General features: G+C 34.2%; 1 protein-coding gene across 8 annotated transcripts in view; it reads right to left on the bottom strand.

The window, feature by feature from the left end:
* The window catches only part of LOC105219969 (uncharacterized), an 833,969-nt gene that overhangs the window by 22,627 nt on the left and 791,403 nt on the right, over window positions 1-19,939 (bottom strand). For 7 of the 8 annotated variants that reach the window (XM_054225502.1, XM_054225499.1, XM_054225504.1 and 4 more), the window contains one exon: window positions 14,870-15,127. The exons of the other annotated variant lie outside the window; for it this stretch is intronic. In XM_054225502.1, coding sequence (XP_054081477.1) covers window positions 14,870-15,127 — 258 coding nt within the window. The remainder of the gene's footprint in view (window positions 1-14,869; window positions 15,128-19,939) is intronic. 8 annotated transcript variants of the gene reach the window in all.

Genomic DNA, 19,939 nt, shown 5'->3' with positions numbered 1-19,939 from the left:
CTTATGGGTCAAAAACCATATCTCAGGAACTACTCGACCGATTTCAATGAAACTTGGTTTGTAATAGTTTTCTTACATCCCAATGATATGTTGTGAAAATAGGCCAAATCGCTTCACAACCACGCCTACTTCCTATATACCAGAACTTTGAAGACGATCTGAATTTACAATATATAAAGGTAGCACTAGTGAATATATCGATGCAGAACTTTGCACAAATACTACCTTTATACTGGAAGCCCCATTCTAAAAATCGCCGAAATCGGACCATAGGTTTTCAAGGCCCCATATATCGAACATGAGGACCTCGGTGCTTCTAACCTAATATTAGGGTTTCCAACTTTCAATGGACTTTATACAATATATATGATGAATATGTGGGTGTAATCGTGCCATTGTCGGACGTGTCAACGGAACGTTTTCCACACTTTTTAGAGATGCTGCATTCAAGTTACGAAGTAATTTAAGGCGCCCCTATCCCGAATTTAATGTATAAAATATCTCGTTGTGGATAGTTGTGAAAGAAAATTTGTTGTAATGAAGATATTTTACTATTTACCCTATCCCGAATGTAATCTATAAAATATCTCGTTGTGGATATCTCTGACATTTTTCGTTAGTGAGTTAACTCACTTTTAGTAATTTTCAACCTAACCTTTGTATGGGAGGTGGGTGTGGTTATTATCCGATTTCTTTCATTTTTGGACTGTATTCAGAAATTACTAAAAAAACGACTGCAGAAAGTTTGGTTTATATAGCTCTATTGATTTGCGAGATATGTACAAAAAACCTATTTGGGGCGGGGCCACGCCCACTTCCCCAAAAAAATTACATCCAAATATGCCCATTCATAGTGCGATCTTTCATACCAAATATTAAAATTTACCATAGCTTAATTTATGGCTTAGTTATGGCAGTTTATGTGTTTTCGGTTTTCGTCATTTTGTGGGCGTGGCAGTGGTCCGATTTTGCTCATTTTCGAAAGCAACCTGCCAATGGTGCCAAGAAATAAGTGTGCCAAGTTTGATCAAGATATCTCAATTTTTACTTAAGTTACAGCTTGCACAGATGACCGGACGGACGGACAGTCAGACATTCCGATTTGAACTCCACTCTTCACCCTGATAACTTTGGTATATATAACCCTAAATCTAACTCGTTTAGTTTTGGGTGTTACAAACAACCGTTATGTGAACAAAACTATAATACTCTCTTTAGCAACTTTTGTTGCGAGAGTATAATAAAATCAATAGTTATTGACAAGGCAACTAAACTACAGGGTTACAAGTATTATTTATACTGAAATCTTTATTGTTTATATGCAATAATAATAATTTTAAAAGTAATGCCAATTATTAAGACACCAGGTGGCAAATTAAATAAAACAGATGTCAAAAAAGATGTTATTATTGTAGAGTTAAAGAAAAAGCTAGAGGAAATGGAACAAATATGTAGAAAACTGTTAATAGAAGTAAATACTTTAAAAGCTAAAAACCTGAAACTTAAGTCAAGTACATACAAGTATTATTTATACTGAAATCTTTATTGTTTATATGCAATAATAATAATTTTAAAAGTAATGCCAGGTGGCAAATTAAATAAAACAGATGTCAAAAAAGATGTTATTATTGAAGAGTTAACGAAAAAGCTAGAGGAAATGGAACAAATATTTAGAAAACTGTTAATAGAAGTAAATACTTTAAAAGCTAAAAACCTGAAACTTAAGTCCACCGAGGTAAACAATATTCCCAACTCGAATAAGGTCGATTTCTCCGCGGATGAACAGGAGTTAGCTAGAGAAACTGAATGGATTTAAAACAAAGGCCAGCTTAAAACGAAAAGCAAAGTATTCTCCTGATCCTCCGGAAAAACCTTATAAAGCAACATTGAAACCGCTTACACCAAAAAATAATTCGCGGCCTCCGCCAATTATGGTGGTGGAGGCCAACGGTAGCAACTATACAATCGGAAACCAAATCAAATTTTTCCATTAAACTCTTAACCTCCTCAGTCCCAAGGGGGGAAAAAAATTTAGAAGTCGACAAAATATTTTTTTAAGCTTGCCGCGTTAACATTAAAACAAAAATTTTGTTCAAGGACATATGCGATGAAAGGATTCGAAGATAAGACAGGTGCAGCTGGCTGGACATTTGTAACCAAGTGGAATGAATCTCGGTTTTGTAAAAGCATATAAAGAATTAATGTTTTATTTCATATTAATTTTAAATTCATAAATCTTTGATGAATACTTTGCTAAAATAAGGAAAAGAACTAGATAATATTTGAATAATGAGCAATTAAGAGTGAAACTCCATGAAACAATGTCTATCATTGTTGATGCATAGAAATATGTCGCAGGAAATGCACTTAAGGCGTGTTTTTTGATTGCATCCTTCTTTACGACAACGCATAAACTTATTTTTATCAGAAACTGCGCAAATACGTAAATGTTTATTCTTCGTTGTACGCACATCTTTCGGCGGCAGAGGTGTTATGGTTCTTTTTGCCCTTTTTTGCGGTGGTTCATCTTCACTCTCTGATGACGATTCTGCGCTCTTCTGCAGTATAGCATCAGCAATTAAACATTCGGCGATATAGAATTTAAATCAAGTAAATCCATGATATTTTTTTTGTGTTCACCGCATGCATATTTGTCTTTTTATACATAACCCAGGAGTTGCACGCGGCAACATCGATAAAATGCCAAAACACCTTCAAAGGCCATTTTTTGGTGCGAATTGCAATCCTGTAGTAAGAGACGTACCTATCCGCTAAGTCTACTCCTCCCATGTATTTGTTGTAGCTTGAAATTGCATGTGGACAATCAACGTTAATGTACTTTCTGTTTACTTTATCCCATCGTCGAGCGGTTTGTATGGGTAACGATCCAGTTGACGTGGAAGCTATAAGCACAGAGCGGCTATCCATCCACTTGACAACACACAATTTGTCATCTTCCCCAGCGAACTCTTCGTGACTACCTCTTCCTTTTTTTAATAAAGTTTGTCGTTTGATAACTTTGATCGAAGTTCCTTAGGTATCCTGTTGAGTTGAATAGTACCAGTCGCAAATATTCCTTTATCCAACAAATGCTCGAGAATGTTTATAGAGGTGAAATATCGGTCAATGAATACTTCACTACCTTCACTGAGATCTGTAACAAGTTTTTGTACAACAGTACCACCAATTCCCAAATGTTTATTCCGCTTTCCATCGGGCCCCGTGTTTGCTCCTTGGTATATAAAAAAGTCCAGTATTAAACCATCAGGCGATGCTAGAACAAAGTTTTTCAATCCTACTGGATTTGGTTTGCCTTTTACGTATTGCTTAAGGCTTGTTTTTCCTGAAAACGGAATCATTTGCTCATCGATGCTGCATTTTTTTGGCTTGGGAATCAATCTACACCTTTTCAATAAAACGTCTACTACTGGTCGAACTCTCCAAAGTTTATCTTTTTTTTTCCTCTTCGGTAACTGACATGTTGTCAACAAAATGCATGTGATTTCGCAACTTAAAAAGTCTGTCTCTGGGAATTTGTGTGATGGCTGGGACTTTTATTTGAGGTCGATAATACATACGTATCCTTGGAAGTTTCATGCACCCCGCAACAATATGAGCACCTACTAGCTTTTTATACTCAGAATGAGTGGAGTTTAAATTGCGGTTGTTTTGAATTGCATACATATTACTTTTTTATGAAACTAAGCTCCAGAAGTTATCGTCGAAGTACTCTGAAAAATAATTGAAAGGTGTCCACATCTCTCTATTATCAACATCCCATTCAATTACGTCGGAACATTCAGAAGAATTTGAAAAGCTTTTTGAAAACCATTTAAGTCTTCGGACTTGAGTTTGTGGCAGAACTTCGGGTGGGGAAGATTCCTCTTCCTCTAATAAATCCGCAATTATTTCTTCTTCAAAATCTATGCCATTTCGCTCTTCCTCGTCATCCTCATCGTCCGACATATCCTCAATATCGCTTTCCAATAGCATATCAAAAATCTGTTGCTCCGACAATTTACCTGCCATTTTTTTGTTAATATGTTTCAAATGTGCAGCAGGCACATAGGTAATAGAACAAAGTTAGTGACAAAATCTATACCTTACCTTGTTTATTGTAATTGTTAGATTCAAATTAATCACACTTTCGAATTTTTTGGTTGCACAGCTTTCAAAGTTTTTACCAATAATCATTAGCACTTTACAAAATCTGTGTTTCGCTCAGCTGACTACACTCATTGCGCTCTTTTTAACAGTATTGCCAGCATAGAGAACAAATTTTGGGTATTTACTACAAATAATACGTCTAGCTGGCTGCACAAATGGTCATAAACTCAAAAAGTATTTTTAAAGTATTTCTACGGATACTTGAAGAATGTCCAGTAGACTGCACGTGAGGACCGAAGAGGTTAAATAATGGAACATACACGCTAAACACTTTCTCTGTAGAAGACTACAGCAGCATTTCAAAAGCACTTCCGAATAGAAATATATCTTGGTATAGCTTTGAGAATAGACAAACACGGCCAGTTAGAGTTATTATAAAAAATTTGCACAATTCTTATGATCCGCAATATATTATCAATGATTTAATAGAACAAGGATTAAATGCATTGAGTGCTGTTAATAGACTACAATGGAAAACTAAAACTACCCTCGTTATGTTTTTGGTAACGTTCGATCCCATGGATGACATAAAAAAGATCTATGAGACCAAAACTATACTAAATTCAATTGTTTCTATTGAACCAGTAAAATTGCCTAAGCTGATACCACAATGCACAGTGGTTCCGCTATAGGCCAAAAATCAAAAAATCCATCTCACGTTTTTTTGTCAAAATGTATACAGATGTCTTCTAAATTGTCTAAACATCCTATTTGCAAACCGGGTTTTTCTAAAAATCTAACGGTACTTTCTAAAAATAGAGTTAAACGCATGAATATCTGTATTTTTTAAAGCGCATCAAACATTTTTTTTTAATATCGCAGCAACAACGAACTTCAATTTGTTCTGTTAATTGATCAGGGTAACGAATCAAGATTTTTTCAATGGATTTTGAAGTTAAAGGTATATATTTTAACTTATGAAATTAATTAAGTCTAAGGTGATTTGTGTTTTTAGTAAAATAAATGTCTTATATCAACTATTTTTATACTCTCGCAACAAAAGTTGCTAAGAGAGTATTATAGTTTTGTTCACATAAGTTCGAAGATGGGCGGAATCGGACCACTGCCACGCCACAAAATGGCTATAACCAAAAACACATAAAGAGCTATAACTAAGCCATAAATAAAGTTATGAAAATATAATTTGGAACATAGGTTCGCATTAGAGAGGTGCACTTTTTAATGTAATTTTTTTTATAAAAGTGGGCGTGACCCCGCCCCCAAATATGTTTTTTGTAAATATCTTGCAAACCAATAAAGTTATATAAACCAAACTTTTTGCAGTCGTTTGTTTTAGCCGTTTCCTTATACAGTCCAAAAACGAAAGAAATCGGATAATAACCACGGCCACCTCCCATACAAAGGTTAGGTTGAAAATGACTAAAAGTGCGTTAACTCACTAACGAGAAACGTCAGAAACACAAAATTTCACAGAAATGATAGCAGAAGGCAGCTGCACTCAGACCTTTTTACAAAATGGAAAATGGGCGTGGCATCGCCCACTTATGGGTCAAAAACCATATCTCAAGAACTACTCGGCAGATTTCAATGAAATTCGGTATATAATATTTTATTGACACCCTGATGACATGTGTGGAAAATGGATGAAATCGGTTCACAACCACGACTACTTTCTTTATAACTCTATTTTGAATTCCATCTGAATCCTTCACTTTATAATATATACATTAGGAACCAATGATGATAGCGAAATAAAACTTTACACAAATACAGTATATGATCTGTGGCATCACTTGTGAAAAAATTGTCGAAAACGTACTATAACTTTTCAAGGCCCCAGATATCGAACATGTTGCACTCAGCGCCTAAGGTTAAATTTTAACCGAAAATATGGGTAAATCTCTCATCTAATTTAATGTAAATCAGAGGAAATTGTTTTCTACCAATAGTGTGTCTCTGTTCCAAAAATTATTAAAATCGGGTCACAACATCTCCTAGCTCCCATATACATAATTATAGGTTTTTTAAAAATATCATCCCCTAGCTCCCATATACCTAATTATAGGTTTTTCAAAAATTCGTTGGGCTTTATTACGCATATAAGTTAATGGTTGTCGCCGTGTAAATAATCACGCACTGCTTAGAATGGTAAAGTTGAACTCAACTACTTTATTGACTACATTTCTTTTTATACAATATTTCTCTTATTTACTCTAAACTTACATATGTACGAATTCTTACTTACTAGTACTTATTTCTATATATTCAATAATGCTAACCTAAGCAATAATCATAGCAAACATCAAGAAACAGCCTACATTGCGTCGGCACGGCTTCCGCTCTGGTTTAGTGCCGACGGAATGTGTTGTTGTTGTTATTTTTGGTAATGAACTTTATTGAGCAACAAATGATATTGTTTATTTGCAGAATATTGCTGAATTGAATTTCTGATTAAAGTTCATCGTTCTTGTTTGTATATTTTGAAAGCAACGACAACTTTGTTGTTGTTATATTTTGATAGCTACTCTAGCTGTGATAACTCCCCCCTTCTTAAGCATCAGCGTCTCGCTGATTAAGAATTATTGGTTACGGAAAGTTGTGGATAATCTATTATTGGTGGGATAAAGAATGAATTTCTGTTTTTTGGTTTAAGTATGATATACAAAGCTAATGATAGTGTTACTGCAACAAGAATTGCTGCGAAGCTTGAGCTAATTGAAATAATGTTTTTTGATGTTATTCGTTCTAGTTCATTTACATGTTTAAATGTAGTTTATGTAAATAGTTTAAATCTAATTTAATTTCATTATCTGTTAGGTTATTCTGAAGTATTGCAGGTAAGATCTGATAGGAACTTGTTTGCCAGTTTGTGTAACTAACGTTATTCAAAGTTATAGTTTCGTTAAAGAAGTTTATAAGAAAAGTACCATTTAGTTTAAAAGATGTATTATTATAAGTTATATTTCCAATAAAATTTGAAAGAAATATTGTTCCTTCATTAATTAATTCAATTGTAGCCTGGTTTACATATTGGTAATCGCAAAGCGCTTTTTCTCCGCTAAGGATTTGTGCAATGCAGTGGGTTTTGTCTAATTTTTTAAGTTGGTTTCTCTTGCATATAGTAGTATCATCTACTTCGATGCAATTTCCAAGTATGCCATATTTATCGTTTTGGGATATGAAAAGATTGGTGAATTCTAAGTATACTCGTTTAAGGTGTTTTACAGTTGAACGTATGATAATATTATTGTACAGGGTATCTTCTGTTTTTGGTAGTAAAATTACATATAAAAGAAGTGAGTTTTTAATGGTCATAGAAGGTTCTGCATATTTGAGTGCTTGCAGTTCGTTTTTAAAAGGTAATGTCTCAGTTTGAGAAAGAATATTTGCGATATCTTCTTTATTTATAATTTGAGAATGGACGATTCCTTGTTTTGCTAATTGGGTTGCCATTATAATTTTTGCAATTTCGTCTTTAACTATACTTAACCTAATATATAATGTTTGTGCGAATAATTCCTTATTATTCTTACTTATTTCATCCACAATCATATTATAACTATCTAATATTTTGTTATTTGTCTTGATAAGGTATTGGTTTGTAGTGTATTGTATGTTACTGTTTTCAGTCAGTTCATGTGTTGTGGAAAGTATTCGGCCCCAGTCAGTGGCATCGGGGTTTCCTGCTAACCAGATCCTATCCAATTGATCGATCTCTTTTGGTTTTTGGTTGTCCAATTGATCGATTTTTGATGGTTGTGTTTTTTGTTCGCAGTTGGCTTAATAAGCTTTCTATCTCGGAAAGTTGATGTTTTAATTGTGGAAATAAAATATTTGTTTTATTAATTTCGTGGTATATAGTAAGTCTAACGTCGTTGGTAATTTTTTGTAATCGTCCAAGTCGATAATGTGGATAATTTATACGTCCCTTTTGTAATTTTTCGTAGTCCTTGTTTGATTGTCACGAGCGGGCTGTCGTATTCGTAGGTGTCCACTGTTGCAGTTGTCCAGTACGGTAAGAGTCTAAAGAGTAAATGTCAGTTATTTTTTAAATGCGATTTATGAATTTTTCTATTTCCTTAGGAGTTATTGTGACGGTATTGTCTTTAGCGACAGTTTCTTTCTTAAATATTGGTTTGGTTTTGCCTTTAATTTATTTATTCTTTTTAAATATAGTGTCACCTGCTTCGTAATTCTTTATTTTTGACCTATTTTTGTTGTGGTAATGTACGTTTCTAGCTATTTCATTTCGAAGGTCACAATTAACTATATCCTTAAAGTTTGTTAAATTCTGATAATTAATTCTTTGTGTTCTTCCAAAGAAAATGTCGGCTGGTTTCCGTTTTGTAACTGAATGTATCGTGTTATTATATCTGTCAACTGCAATGTTGACGATTTCTTTAATAGAAGAATCAGGATTTCTTTAATAGATCAATCAGAAATTCTACTTGGAGACATCTGATTATTTCAATAATAGTGGAATGCATACGTTCTATCGCACCATTGACTTTACTTTTCTGAGGTGGTGCTAGATAGATTTCAATTCCTAACCCCTCCAAATAGTTTAGAGTTATTGGGCTTATAAAGCTGCCCTTATTGTCCATGACTAAAGTCTTTGGTACAGTGAAATAGTGTAGAAGCTTTATCAATTTATCCCTGATATGCAATACTGATTTATTTTTTATTCTGAAAAATTTTACAAATTTAGAGAATTTGTCAACGCACGAAATATATTTTTCGCCGGACATTTCTATAATGTCGATATGCAATATTTCAGTCGGGCACGAAGGTATAGGTGTTGCCTGTAACTTGGGTTTTTGAGGATGTCGATCGTACTTATTACATCCGCAAATTTCACATGACTTAGTGTATTTTTTAATCAGTTTACTCATTTGTGGAAAATAGTATTCTTCCAATATCTTGTCTTTATTTTCTTTGCTATTGCGATGGGCTCTTTTATGTTCCTGTTCTATTATTTAAAATTTAACATCTTCATCTGCGATATCAGTAACTACTTTTTTTGTTATCCTGATACGAAATTGTGAGAAATTTTCTTGATATACTTGCTGTAGCAATGAAATGTAATTCTCTTGGATTTTAATTCCATTTATTGTTTGGGTTTAAAACTCTGTTCAATATTTTATTTAGGTTTTCTGTATCGTAAACTACACATTTAATGCGGCATCTGTGGAAGCTTGGATTAGGTTCTTCATGTATAATTTCCTCCTTTCCTTCTGTAAAAATAACTTGATTTTTGAAAACGTTTAGTGGAGCTTCACAGTGAGGAATGAGCTTTGAGCTATCCTCTTCTGTGAATTTGTATTAGTTTCTATTGGCAGCCGTGATAACGCATCGGCGACAACGTTTGTTTCTCCTGGTTTGTAAATGAGTTTATAATTATACTCTTCTATCCTTGCTTCCACCTTTTCAACTTAGCATTGTTATTACTATTACTTAATGCAAAAGTCAGTGGCTGGTGATCAGTAAGGGTTTTCATTTCTTTAGCTTCATACAGGTAAGTCCTTAATTTGTCGAGAGACCATACTATGGCGAGCATTTCTTTTTCTATTGTCGAGTAATTCTCTTCAGTTTTATTTAGTGATCTAGATATGTAAGTTATGGGTCTGTCTTGCCCAATTGTTCCTTGTGAAAGGTCTGCTCCGATTGCAGTATTGGAAGCATCTGTCGTCAGAATAAAGGGTTTATTGAAGTTTTGGAGTACAAGAATTTCAGAAGACTTAAGTAGATATTTTATATCATTAAATGATTTTAAGCCTTCCTCTGTAAGTGAAATTTGTATCCGTTTTGATTGACTTGCTTTTATTTTAGCATTCTACCTCTAGTTAAATTGGTACGTGGCTTGACAATTTTTGAAAAGTCTTTTATAAATCTTCTATAATACGATGCTAAACCTAGGAAACCTTTTAATTCCTTAAGGTTAGCAGGTGCAGGAATTTTTTTAATAGCGGATATTTTTTCAGGATCTGGCAAAATAACTTTGCCCGTAACGATGTGACCTAGAAAATTCACTTCTGTTCTAAAAAATTTAGATTTTTCCAGATTGACTTTTAAATTTGCTTTATACAAAAGCATGAACACATCTTCAATATTTTGTAAGTGTTCTTCTTTAGTTTTTCCCTTTATTATAATGTCATCGATATAAACGTAGCAGGATTTTCCTATAAGTGTTTTGAGAACATCATTGATCATTCTCTGAAAAATGGAAGGGGCATTTTTAAGACCGAATAGCAACCTAGTAAATTCATATTTACCATTGGCTGTAGAAAAGGCTGTCTTTTCTATGTCCCTTTCCTTCATCCTGATTTGGTGGAATCCGGATGTAAGGTCGAGTGTAGTAAAATACTTACATTCGCCTAAGCTAGCGAGAGTGTTGTTTATATCAGGTATTGGATAGGAATCAGGAATTGTTATTGCGTTTAGTCGTTTAAAATCAACAACTACTCTATACTTTTTGTTGTGTCGATTGTCCCACTGTTGGAGACTGGTCCGAAAAGTTCCGCATATTTATTAATATTAATATATTAACATCATGTTCATAGGGGTTATCTTGAATATTATTTATTTGTTTAGAGATATTTTGTTTTAGTGGCATTTTTCCTATTTATGACTGCTCCTAATTCTTTGAGGGTATCATCGCCAATGATGCCATCAAAGGTTTTTAAATTAGGTAATATAAAGAAATCAAAATTATTTGTAATACCTACACTTCCGAAGAATGGTCCACATAGTTTATGGGTTATATTTACTTGACCTGCGGCTGAGTGAACTTTAAAAGGACACTCAAGTTTCTTTGAATTTTTTGAAAGTTTTTCGGAGACAAAGATTTTATTAGCTCCCGTATCTATAAGGAACTTAACGATATCCCCGGTTTTTAACCCTAGAATGGTAAACATATTTTTTTGCTCTTTAATGGTAATCTTCGCCTGTGAGGCGACTTTTATAAAAAACCCACATTTTATCCTTAACAAAACAAAAGCAAAAACGTATATATTACATGCTTGGTAATAAAAATAAACAAAAAACAATTCATTTTTTAAATATCTTAAATATATTATTGACAACATTTATAGATCACATATTTTATCAGTAATATGAATAGATCTTTTACAAAAAAAATATAAAAAATTATAAAACAGTTTGAAATCAAAAAATAAACTTCAGTGTCTTGTAGACCTTATATCTAATTAACACATTAAAAAATAATATAAATCTTAAAACTTAAAATAAATTCTGCAAGACAAAATAAAGTTTGTGGGTTTTCCACCTACTTTTTCACATCACATTGCCAACAATTTGGTGATCTGTGCTCTAAGCAATAAGTTTTGTTGCATTTTGCGCAGAAATATACGCATCATTTTCATTAGATACATCAATATACTGCATGTCATCGTCGAAATCATCGACGTAAGTGGGATCAGCCACACTATCATCTGAATCGATATCTACACCCAAATCGTCATCAAGTTCACTTCCATCAAGCGATATCTCCTCCAGCCATTTGAGTAACTGCACATCAGGAGGAGCCATCTCTAAAAACTATAAAAATTATGCAAAAACTCAAAATTTTAGCAAAAAAAAACAAAACAAATGCGCAAACGAATATGTACAAAAAATGTACCTTTATTGGTAAACTTCGCCTCAGAGGCGACACACGTATCTATATATAACCAACGCAACGCAACCAAACAAAATACGTTTGTGCCCAAGCTCGTACAACACTCAACTGAGTTGGCACAAGCGCACGCCTTAATACGAGTGAACGATCAGGAAATATGACAAAAAAAAAAAAATTCTTCGCCTCACAGGCGGTGTTTACCATTCTAGGGTTAAAGTTAGTTCTAAATAGGGTAGGCTAGACAGGCGTCTGTTATAAAATTTATTTCCTCGGCTTCTGCTTGGACGTTAAATAATTTTTGGGTTTTCTTAGGAATATTTGAAGAATAATATTGGATGGCCTTACTATAGGCGTATTATTCGGCCGATTCATATAGTTTATTCGTCGTGAATGTATTGAAGAGTCCACCTCCCTCGGGACTGGTGGTTTATGATTGGTTGGTCTGGGTGGTGGCGGAGCTTGATTTTGGAAATTTTTATTATATATTAAATTTTTTTCGGCAGGGTTTAATACCCTTGGTACAAATATTGGTTTTTGATTCATTTGGTATTGTTGAATTTGATTGGAGTAACCTCCATTCTTTGCGTAGATTGAATAATTCCTTAAGTTAACGTTTTGAATTTCCAAGCAGGAAGCGTATGCTTCGGGTAGGTTCCTGGGCCGTTGAATGACTAGCATTCTGGACAATTCGCCATTTAGGCCTCTGATAAATATATCAAGGGCTCGGTTCCTATAGGTTTCCAGTAGAACACTATTTGTTTCTTTGGAATGATCCTGAATCTTTATTTTGTTTATTATCAGTGATAATTGATGATTGACTCTTGCGTAGAATTTTTATATGCTGAAGTGTTTTTGGGATAAGGTTCCTAGTTCGTGTTCTAGAGTCCTAAGGTCGCGTTTGTCTGCATAGTGAAGTGATAAACAGTTTTTGATTGTTCCGCAATCATCATTGAATATGTTATATGAGATTAAGGCCGTATCCGCAGGGCCTTTAATTTTCTGTCTAATATGCCGTAAGATGGCTCTATACAATGGCTTTGTTCTGACTACTTCGTAGTCTTGCAAAACAGATTCGACGTTGTGGATCCAGGATATGAATTGAATCGGATCTCCTTCGAATGTTGGGAGGTTATTCACGCTGTCAGGTAATCTGCTAATTTCTATTAGGTCTGACTCAGCTTGCCCTTAATCATGCATGCCCTTAAATCATGATTCTTAAAACGTTAGCAGGGGTCGTCATCAAAAGGGGGGTTTATCCAAGCCTTTAATCGCTTTTTAACTACATGTCTGTCCATGGTATTACATAAGAACGGTGTTACTTATTATGCTGTGGTATTAGTCTTTATGATACTAGGGTGTTTTCATAGTATTAAAAACATTTTAATTTGATATACAGTGATCCCCGCATATGTGCCCCCACGTTTAAGTGTCCTTCCCGCTTAAGTGACCACATTTTGCGGCATCGTTGTTATACTCTCGCAACAAATGTTGCTAAAGAGAGTATTATAGTTTTGTTCACATAACGGTTGTTTGTAACACCCAAAACTAAATGAGATATAGGGTTATATATACCAAAGTGATCAGGGTGAAGAGTGGAGTTCAAATCCGAATGTCTGTCTGTCCGTCCGTCCGTCTGTGCAAGCTGTAACTTGAGTAAAAATTAAGATATCTTGATGAAACTTGGCACACTTATTTCTTAGCACCATAGGAAGGTTGCTTTCGAAAATGAGCAAAATCGGACCACTGCCACGCCCACAAAATGGCGAAAACCGAAAACACATAAAGTGTTATAACTAAGCCATAAATAAAGCTATGGAAATAAAATTTGGTATGAAGGATCGTACTATGAAGGGGCATAGTTGGATGTAATTTTTTTGGGGAAGTGGGCGTGTCCCCGCCCCCTACTAAGTTTTTTGTATATATCTCGCAAACCAAAAGAGCTATATAAACCAAACTTTATGCAGTCAATTTTTTTAGCCACTTCCTAATACAGTCCAAAAATGAAAGAAATCGGATCATAACCACGCCCACCTCCCATACAAAAGTTAGGTTGAAAATTACTAAATGTGGGTTAACTCATTAACGAAAAACGTCATAAAAACTTAATTTCACATAAGAAATGGTAGATGGAAGCTGCACTCAGATTTTTTTACAAAATGGAAAATGGGCGTGGCGTAGCCCACTTATGGGTCAAAAACCATATCTCAAAACTACTCGACCGATTTCAATGAAACTTGGTTTGTAATAGTTCCCTTACTTCCCAATGATATGTTGTGAAAATAGTCCAAATCGGATCACAACCACGCCTACTTCCCATATACCAGAACTCTGAAGTCGATCTGAATCGTGTACTTTACAATATATAAAGTAAGCACTAGTGAAGTTATCGGTGCAGAACTTTGCACAAATACTATGTTTATAGTGTGGCAGACCCATTCTAAAAATCGCCGAAAGCGGACCATAGGTTTTTAAGGCCCATATATCGAACACGAGGACTTCGGTGTTTCTAACCTAATATTATGGTTTCTAACTTTCAATGGACTTTATGCAATATATATGACGAATATGAGGGTCAAATTGCGTATTATATAATATAAATAAAGTTAAGTAAATAAATTGCGAGAGTATAAAATGTTCGGTTACACCCGAACTTAGCCCTTCCTTACTTGTTTTTTCTCTAAATTTACATATAAAATTCCCCGCTGAAGTGCGTCCGCTTAAGTGACCTTTCCGCTTAAATGCCTGTATATTTAAACCACAAATACAAAATTGTTTGCAATTTTCCTCTTTTAAGTGCCTTATCATATTTTTTACATTTAATGCGCTGAGAATTGTCAAAAGGAAAGCATATACATATATTTGTAAGGTTTTTTTCCATATTTATTGTTATTAATAAGTATTTTTGTTATTAATAAGAAATAAATGTGCCTTTTATTCTAAAAGAAAAAATATAAGATCGAAGTATTTGAAAAAAAGCTGGGTAAGTACCTCGAGGCACTTAAGCGGGATTTAAACTGCCTTTCCAGCTTAAGTGTCTCAAAAGTCTTGCATGTTAAGAAGGGACACTTAAGCGGGGATTACTGTAATATCTAAATATTTACTTACGTCGAAAGTAAATCCGTAATATTGCACCAATGGGTGATAACTAACGAATTCATACATTGTTTCTGAAGAAGGAAGAAAATATCCTTGGATGCAGTAGGTTATGCCGTAAGGTATGTTTTGTACATTTCCAACGGGGCGATCAAATGTTCTATAAACTATTTGTGCATCGCAAAGTGTTTGAACAAATATACTTGCTTGTTGAAATTTCTCATTTGTCGCTGTTACAACATTTAAGGTATCGATTGTAGACGACTGTAACTAAGTAGAAGAAAAAAATACGGTTTATAACACAGGGAATTAATATTGCTTAGCGTAATAAACGTGTTGTGGTTTTACGCTTTGATTTTGCCCCTATTTGGGTCAAAATGGCGTTGCAATGTGTTAATTTTATAGACACATTGATATCTGATTTATTGAACCAAGTCTCCAAATCAGTGATAAAATATATGTTCGAGCATGTTAAACAACGAATACCACTCGGCGACATGAGCTTGCTCTTAGTTAAAATTACTGACGAATTACTTGCATATCCCAAAAATCAATTTCAATCAAAATGCATCGATAATGGTGAGGTGATAGTTTTCTATAGTGTATAGCAGTATACATTCATACATTCAAACAATTTATTTTATGAGAGTGCGTACGTGTTGAGAGCGACTCTACCAGAGATAAAGAGATGTACAACTCTCATCTCACTCGAAGTGTGAGCGCAATATCAAACGTCAAAACCACCTAAACTTTGACAGTTTGCCGAGATGAGAAGGTTTTAACGTTTCGCAATTGGAAAAAGAGGGACGACCAGATTGAAATTCCTCAAAATTATTAGTCGAGACATTTCTAATTTTTTCTCTCAATTTGTAACGGCCATGTACGGCTATTAATAAGAAAAAGCAATAAGCAGCTCTTGTGCATGTTTGTTTTAATGTTTGCTAGATAATTTAATCTCTTTTTAATCATTTTTATAGACAATATGCCGAAAGCAAAAGGTAATTGGAGGAAGTGTGTTGCTGGCTGCAGCGAGGGAGGACAATTTTATAATTTTGAAAATGAGGGAACGGACCTCGAACGGTAAGTAATTAATATATCAAATATTTAATAAGTTAAAGTGAAATATTAGTGAATCACAAGAAAATGAAAAAAAAAATCTATAATTTAAAAAAGTGAAGATATTGTGTTTTGACAATGTTCGATATATCGAAATTTTAGTATTAAATAATATTAAACAATCTACTTCGCTCTTATCGTTAAATGTTTAAGATGTATTAGAATTTAAATTTTTCTTTGCATATTTTAAATGTAAAAATGTATAGATAACTTTTCAATTGTAGTGAAAATTTTGTTTCGATAATTTGCGATATATCGAAATTTTATTTTAAATAATATAACACTAACTTCGCGCTTATTGTTGAATGTTTTTGATGTGATATAAATAGTAGAATTTAAATTGTTGTTGTCTCCATATTTTAAATGTAAAAATGTGTGTGTATAATAGTAAAAAGTGAAAATATTGTGTTTCGATCATTTTCGATATACCGTCATTTTAATTTTAAATTGTTTTTTTTTCGCGTTTTTCGTTGCTAGTTATAAAATAATTAAGTCATATTAAATATCGATATGTTTTAACGATAGCACGGCTAATTAAAATAAAGCTTGTTTGCACTAACATTATTATTATATATATATTATATCTTAATATATAAAAATCCAGTGTCCGTGTGTATGTTCCGAATGAACTCAAAAACGAGTCAACTGATATTCATGAAAGTTGCATATACATGTAATTTGGTCCAACTTAGATGATAGGATAGTTATTATTCAAATTAATCGTCTCCACAACGTTACAGTCACATAAATATAATATAAAAATTAATTGCTGTTCGTTATACTATGTTTTCATATAACGAGATTATCTCCATTTTCAAGCTTAACTCGATAATCTGTAATTAAGAAACGAGATTTCTCATACAAAATTCCTCTCTTGATAATCTGAGATTATAAAATTATCTCGTTTTACACAACTAGATTTTCGGTGTTATTCCTAGTTTTATAGATAATTTTGCGAAGAAGAGGAGACATGTCAAATGAAAATGTAAACAAAAATGGCCGACAGAGAGAGAAAGATGTGTAATACAACAACAAATACAACACACAAAAAAGTCGAGAACGGCCAAACCGATCTGGCTAATTTTAGTCTTGAAATATTCGTGGAAGGCCAGGAAAAGATTAGAGAGTGAGTGTGGAAAAATTGCGAGGAAGATAATAATAAGAGAATTTTATTCGAGTTGACAAGAAAAATATAAAAAGAGAAAACAAAAAAATTATATTTTGAAGGTTGTCATTGTTGCTTTGTTAAAATATTTTTGTTATTCTTCAATTGTATAAGGTTGTGTCGATAGCCCAAAACAATTTGTAACACATAAGGAAAGACTAAGTTCGGGTCAAACAGAACATTTTATACTCTCGCAATTTATTGATGTAATTTTATTAAGATAACACACAATTTGACCTATATATTCGGCATAAAGTCCAATAGAAAATCATCATATATAGTATATGAGGGCTGATGTAATTCCAGAACCAATTTCACTCATTTGCACCACCAAGGTTAACGGGAATAGGGGCGACTTGGCACCTGTTAGTAGGCAAACAAACGGCACATTCGGCGGAAATTGCTCCTAAATTGCAAATGAACGAAACACCAGTCGGCAAAATCGGAGATACTGCACTTAAAAGATCTTGATTGTCGATGAACGTTTTTGGTGGAGCCATGATTCTGTTAGTAGGTGATTTACGCCAGACTCTTCCAATTATTCCTGGATCAACTGTTACTGACGGGCTAATCGCATGCCTAGAATCATTTAATTTGTGGCGACACATAAAGAATCGCCAATTAACAACTAACATATGAGTGTTTTTGCAACAATATCAAATTGCGATTGTAGAAGCAGTTGGAAATGGTAGGGTCGCAGTTGACACCTCGATGGATTAATATCATTTCCAACAGATTTCTGTCACTTCATTGACTCGAAAGAGAACTTTTCCTGACGTGAAACCTCATCATAAATGACTGATTGAAAGACCTATATTGGTGGTTAAAAAAAAAAAACAAAGATATCAATGATCTTAATGCGACAATTTAGAATTTCGGTCCAGGAGAGTTGACACAGCTACAAACCAGGATGACGTAGTCAATTATCCCAAACTATTTAAAATTGCCTGTACTATCACCACTCACTTTGCAATTAAAAGTAGTCTGAGTTGTCATCATGCTGCGTAACATAAATCGACCTCGAGTAATCAATATCGTCGCTATCTATACTATACTTTATTCTTTTAATAGGCGTAAATGTTGGCTCGAACGTTTAGGTGTTTTTGAAAATATGAATCATGAAACACCTAAACACATTTTTGCTTGTGAACGGCATTTTTCGGAAAAAAATTACAAAAAAAATTACGTCCGAGGGCCGTTCCTGGGGGGTTACTCTGTAAGGCGTTACGAATAGCAATGCGTTGCGAAAGCGAATTGCGTTGCGAAGGGCAATCGGTACTCTGTAACTCTTTTGCATTGTAAACAGTGTTGCACTGTTTTCCCGTTGACATAGCGCCAGTATAGTTGACATTACTGACCGAAACGAAGGAGAATGAAAACAAAATAAATAACAGAAAAGTGAAGAAGTGTAGAAAATTGACAGACAAACATAATTAAATTTGAATTGTTTTATAAATAAAAGTAATTTTAAATCAATAAAAAAGCTGTGAATATGGATTCCGTTGTGTTATGGGAGGAAAACTCAAAAAATTAACGAGTTGAGCGGAAAATTATTAGAGACAATTCTAATGTGATGAGTCTTAGTGAAAAAAGGTAAGTTTGAATGATAAAGTGTAATGCGATTCTTTAAAATTGTTTGTGCTTCTACTCGTAAATAGTTTCGTGCAAAATTTTCGCTTAAGCAAGGATTCATTCAAATACGTGTTGGATAGCATAAGTAGAGAGCTAAAAACTCCACGCAGGTCCACAGGAATACCCGAAATTGTGAAATTAGCGGCAACTTTAAAATTTTTGGCGCAGGGAGGCTATCAACAGCAAATTGGACAAGATCACCATACAGGGCTAGCTCAAAAAACGGTTTCGCGTTGTGCGTTTGAAATTTGTAAAGCAATTGAGAAAGTGCTGTGTCCAAAACTCATAACTTTTACAATGTCTTCAGAGGAGAAAAATGAAGCGAAACGAGCTTTTTACTCAGTGTCTGGAATTCCAGGAGTAATTGGAGTGGTGGATGGTACTCACACCCAAATGAAACGTCCGGCAGTTAATGAGCATTTATATTTCAATAGGAAATTAAAGCATAGTATAAACGCTATGGTAGTAAGACAATTGTTTTTATACTCTCGCAACCTGTTCCACAAAGTATCATAGTTTTGTTCACATAATGGTTGTTTGTGTCACCAAGAAATAAAAGAGTTAGATATGGGGTTATATATATATAAATGATCAGGATGACGAGTGGAGTTGAAATCCGGATGTCTGTCCGTCCGTCTGTCCGTCTGTCCGTCCGTCTGTCCGTCTGTCCGTCCGTCTGTCCGTCCGTCCGTCCGTGCAAGCTGTAACTTGAGTAAAAATTGAGATATCTTAATGAAACTTGGAACACATGTTCCTTGGGACCGTGAGAGGGTTGCCTTCGAAAATGGGCAAAATCGGTCCACTGCCACGCCCACAAAATGGCGAAAACCAAAAACACATAAAGTGTCATAACTAAGCCATAAAAGAAGATATAAAAATAAAATTTGGAATAAAGGATCGCACTAGGAGGGGGCATATTTGGATGTAATTTTTTTGGGGAAGTGGGCGTGGCTCCGCCCCCAAATCGGTTATTTATATATATCTCGCAAACCAATGAAGCTATATAAACCAAACTTTCTGCAGTCGTTTTGTTTAGCCACTTCTTAATACAGTTCAAAAATGAAAGAAATCGGATAATAACCACGCCCACCTCCCATACAAAGGTTAAGTTGAAAATTACTAAAAGTGGGTTAACTCACTAACGAAAAATGTCAGAAACACTAAATTTC

The sequence above is a fragment of the Zeugodacus cucurbitae genome, chromosome 2 (assembly GCF_028554725.1).
Source record: "Zeugodacus cucurbitae isolate PBARC_wt_2022May chromosome 2, idZeuCucr1.2, whole genome shotgun sequence".
In the NCBI taxonomy this organism is placed as follows: Eukaryota; Metazoa; Arthropoda; class Insecta; order Diptera; family Tephritidae; genus Zeugodacus; species Zeugodacus cucurbitae.
This window is presented reverse-complemented; position numbering and strand designations above follow the sequence as displayed.